Raw genomic sequence first — 8,624 nt, 5'->3', positions numbered from 1 at the left:
AGATGTAATATTATCTACAGCTACTCTTAGTACCATTGATGTTAAGTTAGACTCTTTTTCTCCAATTGACCTTTCTGAGTTAACTTCAATAATTACTTCCTCCAAACCATCAACGTGTCTTTTAGACCCCATTCCTACAAAACTGCTCAAAGAAGTCCTGCCATTAATTAATGCTTCGATCTCTAATGATCGGCTATGTACCACAGGCCTTCACAGGCACAATAATGCATTACATTACTGCATTACTAAAAAATGTAATGTGATTACAGTGAGGTGTTACACCTGACACGGTGTAATCAGCCCTCTGTGTGTCTTTTTATAAGAATCCTCACAGTGTGTCTCACTGACAGCAGTGGCCTCTCAGGTCTCTGTGACGCTGCCATCGTTCTGCTGTTACGATGCCAGCGTGCTCACAGGGCAGTCTGGGTTTACCTTCTCTCTGATTTCTGCAGTAACACGGAGGAGTCGTCCTCACGCCTGACGAAATAAACCGGTCGGTGAAATGACGTGAAAAGGATTTAAAATAATAAAAACCTGTTTGAATAATCAGGAGGAAAAGACGTTTATGGAGTTAGAGTTTGTTTGAGGAAGTTGTTCAGTCGTTACGACCCTTTGTGTCACGTGTTACTTTTACTAAAATAACATGAGAGAGCCTGACCGTCTTATTTTGAAAATCTCCAAAAATACAACAAACCCTGCTCTTTAAACCTGCTGATGCAGTAAATCCCGAGAATACAGACAAAGTGTTTCCTGCAAAAAGGCCTGAATTAAATCACCAAGTACTCAAATCACACGTTACACAAACCGCATCTTTAAACGAAACGTTGGTGGAAACGAGACGCTGAACACACGTCAGTGATCACCACACCGCTGCTGCAGATTTTCCACTCTGATAACTGTGGAATGAAAGAAACCTGACCTGCAGGTAACAGAAGCATTCATGTGATCTCACAGAGCTCCGCCCTCACCTGTCTCGCCTGCCGTAAATCAGAAAGCAGGTTGTTATTCTAACCAAAGACAGAGACGGACAGACTGAGCTTCAGCTGCTGATGCTCCGCAGTGAAGGCTCACGGGGATTTCCATTTATCAGTAGCTTGTGTCGTGCAGCTTCGTGCCACATGGAGAACAGGTTCTGTGGTTTGTGTCTCATGCGGTGACAATAAAGGCATTCATTCAGCAGCAGAGGAGGGAGGGGAACCAGGACTGACTGTACTTCCTGTCTGCTGCTTCCAGCCTCACTCAGAGACTCCATGGCTTCCAGATCAGAGGAGGATCTGTGCTGTCCGATCTGTCGCGACATCTTCAGAGATCCCGTTCTTCTGTCGTGCAGCCACAGCTTCTGTAAAGACTGTCTGAGGAGATGGTGGAGAGAGAAGCCAACACAGGAGTGTCCGATGTGTCAGAAAAGATCTTCGAGGGTGGATCCACCGGTTAGTCTGGTGCTGAAGAACCTGTGTGAGTCGTTTGTAGAGAGGAGAGATCAGAGAGCTTCAGAGGATCTCTGCAGTCTGCACTCTGACAACGAGCAGACGAAGCACAGCGACCACAAGTTCAAGCCCATCGATAAAGCTGCACAACAACACAAGAATGACCTTCAGGAAACTGTGGAAGCTTTAAAGCAGAAGTTAAAGGTCTGTGAAGAAGTCCAGGTGAACTTTGATCAAACAGCAGGACACATTAAGGCCCAGGCCCGACGCACAGAGAGGAAGATTAGGGAGCAGTTTAAGAAGCTTCACCAGTTTCTAGCAGAGGAAGAGGAGGCCAGGCTGACCGTGCTGTGGGAGGAAGAGGAGCAGAAGAGCTGGATGATGAAGGAGAAGATGGAGGCTCTGAGCAGAGAGATAGCAGCTCTTTCAGACACAATCAGAGCCACAGAGGAGGAGCTGAGAGCTGAAGACGTCTCATTCCTGCACAACTACAAGGCTGTGGTGGAAAGAGCCCAGCGCTGCCCCCTGCTGGATGATCCACAGCTGCCCCCGGGAGCTCTGATAGACCAGGCCAAACACCTGGGCAACCTGACCTTCAGCATCTGGAACAACATGAAGGACATGGTCTCCTACACTCCTCTGATCCTGAACCCAAACACTGCAAACCCAGAACTGACCCTGTCCGAGGATCTGAGCAGCGTGAGGGTGGGTGGGCTGCAGCAGCTCCCCGATAATCCAGAGAGGTTTGATCATCTCTGCTTCGTCCTGAGCTCTCAGGGCTTCACCTCAGGGGCCCACAGCTGGGTGGTGGAGGTTGGAGACTGCGGACACTGGGGACTGGGCGTGTTAGCGGAGTCCGTCCGGAGGAAGGGACCCATACGCTCTGGATTTGGTGGAATAGGATTCAATCAAGGTGAATACTCAGCTCGCTCAGGATCTGCTGCCCCCACCGTCCTGCAGCTGCAGAAGAAGCTCCAGAGGATCCGAGCGAGTCTGGACTGGGACGGAGGACAGCTGTCGTTCTCTGACGCTGACACTGACACACACATACACACCTTCACACACACTTTCACGGACAGGATGTTTCCCTTCATCAGCATCGGGGATAAAGTCCCAGTGAAGACTCTGCCCGTGAAGCTGTCGGTGGATCGGAGCTATTAAACCAAACGACACGTGACCCCGTCTGAGCCCGGAGGGAGGAGTGTGTGTCTGCTGGACAGGTTTGTTCTCGTATGTAACTCATGTTGCTGTGTATAAGCCTGTGTGTGGATCAGCAGCTCATCTCTCACTGTTCACCTGAACTGTCCTCTCAGCAGCCTCTGTCCACAGACTGTAAATAAAAGAGCTCAGCTAATGTGACCTCTGACCTCTTCACTTGTTCTCAGACAGCTGACACTGCACGCACACACACGCACACACACACCCACACACACACACGCACACACACACTCTCTACTGTGATACCCAGGGTCACACCAACAGAGCCTTGGCCTCACCTGACATGGCACCTGAGGGTGGAGGGCTCAGAGGGCTCATTCAGAGGCCCCTCCTCCTCTGTGCGACTCTCGTGTTACGGCTCGCTCTTGGCCTGACCCCGCCCCCGTGGGAGGCGCTGACATGAGCTGCTGTCACAGGGCACACCTATCTCCACCACACGAACATGGCGACTCATTCAAATAAGACATTTGAAATCTGAGACGGTGCTTCTCAGAGTCAAATCCACAGTCAGCAGCCGTCACAGCTGCAGGCAGCTCGCTCCAAGCTGCACTCACCTCCGACCTGTGTTTCTTTCTCCGCCCTTCCTGGCAGGTACTAAGAGCTTTCCTGTGCAAGGACCTGACACGTAATAATCTCAGGCAGCTGTTCGGAGAGGTGAGGCCAAGATTGGTGGGCAGCTGGGATCAAGGTGGCAATCGCTTACTTCCTGACGTTCTTCTTTCCTGCAGTTTCTCCTCAAGCGAAGGTGTGACAAACGGCTTTCTCTGCTGCCGCAGGAAATACAGCTCTCCAGCTACCTCAATGAGTCATGAAGGAAAGATGGCGGAGTGCCTCGGGAGCTGTGCGGTGATGGAAAACCAACACTGGGACTCATTTGTGTTTGTTGAACAGCAGCAGAGATGAAGAAGTGCCTCAGAGGACTCGACGGCGAGCAGCCAGCATGTTCCTGAGGCCTTTAGTAGACGCGCAGGCAGGAAGTCGCTTTAGTTCTGCCTGACTCTGATTTACAGACCAACCGTGGAGCACGCCGCTGAAGCCCGATGATGAGCTGTCAGCACAGCGAACGCACCATGATGCACGACGAGCCGAACACACGAGCGTGGCGGGGAGACGGAACTTCGCTGTCAGAAGGGTTACTGCATTAAACAACGCCCACTTTGATGCCGTGATGACGTCCTCGTCAGAACACCTGGACAGGTTCCTCTGAGCTCCTCCGGTTCCAGCCCGGCGCCCCGGAGCGTTTGGTGCCCGGCCCTTTGAAGCCTCGGTAGAGAGCTGTGATTGGCTCCTGGAATATTTCAGCTGCTCTCACGCCCGAGGACGTTTCTGTGCCGCAGCGCTCGGCCCGTCTCCTGCTGCCTCCTGCTGCCGGTCGCTCCAGCTCCCGTTTCCCTGTGACTCGGAGACCTGTCTGACCTCTGACCCCGAGCAGGCTCCTCCTCCTGGTCAGCAGCTCGTTAGATGCAGCAAAGCTCCCAGAGCTTTAACTGACCTGCTCCTCCAGCCCCTCCCTCAGGTCGTCGGCCCGAGGATCAGGGATCAGCTGCCGTCAGACGGCGTTTGGGTAATTAGGAGTCGGATGTTCTTTAGAAATAAACTTATTTCACTCCAGACGTGTTCGCGTTGAGCGCCATGATGCGGTCACGTCTAGGCTCAGACTGTAATCACACTTCATGCAAACTCCTCTGACGGACCACAGGGAAGCACATCTTGTTCCCTGGACCTGTGCTCGCGCTCTAGCAGACGACCCCCTCGGCCACATGCACGAGTCATGTTTCTGTGCAGAGTGACAGCACCAGTTCACTGCTACCAATCGCTCATCCCGCAGAGAGCTAGCCTCAGCAAACACAGCTCGTGTGATTCAGTGCAGAGACAAAGGCCCGCGTGAGTCGTTGTGGGCGTTTGGTTTGGATGAAAGCCTCGGGAGGCCTCGAGCGTCAGATGAAAGCTGCCTTTTGTTGATTGGATTCACTTCAGAGGTGTAGTTTCACCTGCGTGGGTCGTTTTCTCACAGTTATCAGTCAGAGGTGAAGTCCAGCAGTCTGATGAACTGCGAACACAGGAAGACCCACGTTTACTGCCCGCTCACATGCAGCGCTTCAAAACCAGAGTCCCACCCTCAGACCGAACACACAGCTGTGTGAGTAAAACTCGCGTTTAGTCTTTAAAATACAAATCATACTGGTGGTAGTAAAAGATTAGGGTAGTAAGCTCTCAGTACACCTGCACAGGTACGCTGCTGGCCGTGAGTCAGACCTGCTGCCGGCAACTTTGAATAATCTTTGATTATTACTGTGGACAGAATTTCCAGGTCTCAGGTCGTTCCTGTTTGGAGCTGTTGAGGCTGAACCAGACGGCAGACAGACTCATCTCTGCGAGCTGTCGTCACGTGACCAGGACGGGACACGTGTGATGGGTCGCCGTCGCTGAACAGACGGAGCTCACACCGCAGAGACGTTCCTCTTTTCCTTTTTTGCTTTTAAGGTGAAGCTTCTGCAAACGTTGCTGCTGAGTCTTCAGACAGATTCACCAACGTCTGCACGCTGCGTTAGCTACGACTCACCTGAGCAGATCTTGTCCTCGTGCACCAGCAGCAGGAAGTCACATACACGGCAGTAAATATTCACGTTTTACTATCATTATTATTCATGACTGTATTAGTCGAAACCTTATAAATGAAAAAGTTGTAAACAGCTGAAACTTGGATTTTTGAGATGGTGAAACTTTATTTAGGACTCCAGACTTCCCAACAGCCACTCAGAGACCCGCCCACACGGCTCGGCGGTTCCTCACAGCCTGGATGTGAAACTCGTTCTGTGGAATAAAGAGAACAAAGGCATCTTTACTCTGGGCCACTTGCTTTCGACTGACTGTTAGTGCACGAGATTTCTGCTGGAAACCTGAAATTCAGCCACAGAAACGCTGTGGTTTGATCCCGCCTCCTCCGCGCTACAGGTCCAAGTAATCTGGGCGAGATCAGAAGCTCCGAGTTGCTCCTGAGCTTCCGCGTGAAGCTGTTACTGCTGCATTTACCAGGCTGAGGTCAGGAAACACTGATGAGGTCTCACACCGAGCTGACGTTCACGTTCGAGCTGCTTCTCAGTAATTACAGCTATAATTATAATTATGGCACCAGAGCCTGAGCTGGTATCTCTCACACACCAGCTCAGTGTTGGGCTGTCTCTGTAAAAATATTTTATCACTGAATAAAACTCAACTTTAGATGAGATGAAAAATATGCTTCAAATAAGTTTAATCTGAATCTGAGGAGGACCTGATGGATGTGATCAGGCGCAGGATCACGAGTGTTTCTATTGGAGCGTCTGCTCTGAGCCTGGGTCCAGATAAACAGCCTCAAACAGACAAACACCTGAAACAGGAAAATCAAGCTGACAAAAACAAACTTCGCTCACATGAAAAGTGTTCTGGTCTCAGCTCGTTCTGCGCCTGCGGTTTTGTTTTCAAGGACGCTGGGTGGAATTAGCATCAGTCTTCAGGTCAGAAGCTCATCACTGTAACCTTCAGGCTGCTGTCAGAAAAACAAATTAAAGTCTTTGTGATCTGCAGGCCTGAGCGCCGCTCACTGCACGCTGAGGAAAATGGAAGACCTTGGCATTTCCAAAGGAAATGTTAACACGCTGCGATTCTGGTTCCACATTTTAACACACTGTCATCCTGTCATGTTGGGACTCATAAAGGCTTCACATACAGTGTGTGTGTGTCCGTACTGTAGCAGTCAGGCGGAGGCTGATATATCTGCAATGACGTGCCTTAAACAACAGCGAGGAAGATAAGTGAGGTCGGTGTGAAATGTGATTAAAGCACAGCCTTCCCCTCGCCTTTGATTTAAAGGAGCACGACACAAACAACTCATCTCTCCCACCCACACACAGACTTCAGAGGAAAAGCATGAAAAACCAGCAAAGAGCAAAAGAGGACAGAGAGGACGGAGACGCCACGTCAGCACTCCGAGAGCAACTTTGGGGCACGTTTTACTCTTTAACGTGAAAAAGTCCTGCAGGAAGAAACGAGTCTGACCGTCGCATCAGCTGACCCCGTGCAGGACCGTCAGTCAGCTGACGTTTGTCCGGGTGCAGCGTTCCAGGTTATTCGGCTTATTTCTGGATAGCAGGGAAGTGTTCATGGACTGTGGAGTCCACGTGTTTCCTGCCCTGCGCGGGGCAGCAGGTGCAGCTCCAATCTGAGATGTTTTACAGGTTTCTGTTGCAGCGAGCTCCTGTTCTGTGACGCAGCGACAGGGTGGCAAAGAAATCAGATGGGGAGGCAAAACCCAAGCCTTTCTTTTTCAAACACATGCAGGTGGTTACATGTGGTTAAAATGATTCAAATGCAGTAAGTTTACATGCTTTTCATATAAATATGGTCCATAACTTGATTATTGTCTGTAGCCCACATGATTACACACTTTAGTTACATAAAACATGAGTTTTGATCTTATGTACTGTACAGCCTGTATAATAAATAAATATGTCGCCCAATAAATATAAAACCCAGAAAGCTACACAACACTGGCGCTTCATTTACAAACACTAACTGAAGTTTGACTGTTGTTTGTTAGTGAATCATCAAATTGTTACGTTCTTAGATTACACAACATGTCAGAAATCTGCACTGTCATGAACAAAAATGTAAACCTCGTTTTTCATGATTGTTGGATTCACCCTCTGAAATATAACTGCTCATTTTACGTTTGTGTTTCACATTCAAACTGGTTCATTTTGCTTTTCCTGCTCGGTTTCAGTCGTTCAGCCTCACGTGTCTGAATTTAGCTGTTCTTTCATTGACAAACTGTATTAATGTTACTGATCTGAACTCACACAAAACACTTAAAATCCTAGTTGTAGTTTTTTACTGTAAAAAAAAACCCAGACATGTTGAGTAAATTATTTTTATAACTTGAAATGCAAATATAAATTGTATAAGCTTATGCACACATTTTGTAAACACATACAACTATTTACCTAAAAATGCAGCCAATACACCTGCTGCTTTTTATTTTGTACAACCATTTAATAATATTACTAAAACTAAAATGAGAGAACAATCAGGTGTCGCAATAAGATTCACAAATGATGTGTGTCAGTAAAAACATAAAACAGGGCAGCACAGGCAGAAAGCTGCAGGCCTGACAGCAGCAGCTGTATCACTGCGCTGGTTTTCTACCTGGTGACAGTGTTTACGTTGCAACGTGCCTTTGTGACATTCATTAGTGCCCTCACTGACACACAAAACAAAACAGCAACTACACACTCCACACGAAACGTCACAATGTTCCCACATCTAAAAACTCGCTCGCAGTATTTAGAGAAAAGCATGGCTTATATATTCTTTTAATCATAACTCTGGATTTACTGAACTGTAATTAAAATTTAAAATCATCCTTTGAAGTCCGAACCTTCAATATGGGCTGAAATAGAAACTGTTGACTGTAAGTACGCTCAAACTGTTAACGCTATCTTACTTTAACACTGTCATATGTAAAACTAGGGTGGCACTTGCCACCCCATACCACCCTTCTAGATCCGCCCCTGCACCACGAGCCGCTTTACAGCACCCTCCATTCTGATTGGGGCAGAAGCAAGCAGCAGACAATTAGTAGCAGCGAGGAGTACGTGTTGCTACTCATGCTGGATTTATTGGATTTTAGGAAGCAGGTGGAAATCGTTGTTTTATCTCTCCGCTGAGCCGAAGCCGTTTCTGCTCACTGACATTATAGAGAATATACGAAGAGGTTAATGTTATACGACTGAAAGTAACAGCTGCTGCAGACAGCGCTGTGAGTGTGTGCGTGCTTTAAGCACTTTGGTCAGTAAGACTGGGAAAGAGCTGCTGTAGTAATAAAGTTTAGCCTGACAGAAACAGGAGAATAAAAATGTGACTGCAAGATGGAGCAGATTTATTGATCTCTCAGGGCTGTCATCACGGAGAATCTGATGGATTATAATCAAATGCTTCATT

The 8,624-nt window shown here is 48.4% G+C and overlaps 1 protein-coding gene across 1 annotated transcript; it reads left to right on the top strand.

The window, feature by feature from the left end:
- Window positions 1-184: 184 nt before the first annotated feature.
- Window positions 185-7,163, top strand: LOC102313520 (nuclear factor 7, brain-like). The gene is made up of 2 exons (XM_005942237.3): window positions 185-3,299; window positions 3,374-7,163. Exon 1 carries the CDS (start codon window positions 1,251-1,253, stop codon window positions 2,586-2,588), a length of 1,338 nt encoding a protein of 445 aa, XP_005942299.1. The 5' UTR covers window positions 185-1,250; the 3' UTR covers window positions 2,589-3,299; window positions 3,374-7,163.
- The last annotated feature ends 1,461 nt before the right edge of the window (window positions 7,164-8,624 follow it).

The sequence above is a fragment of the Haplochromis burtoni genome, unplaced genomic scaffold, assembly GCF_018398535.1.
Source record: "Haplochromis burtoni strain Fernald_Lab_line unplaced genomic scaffold, NCSU_Asbu1 Contig_310, whole genome shotgun sequence".
In the NCBI taxonomy this organism is placed as follows: Eukaryota; Metazoa; Chordata; class Actinopteri; order Cichliformes; family Cichlidae; genus Haplochromis; species Haplochromis burtoni.
Note: the sequence above shows the minus strand (reverse complement) of the source record. Positions and strands in the feature narration are given on the sequence as shown.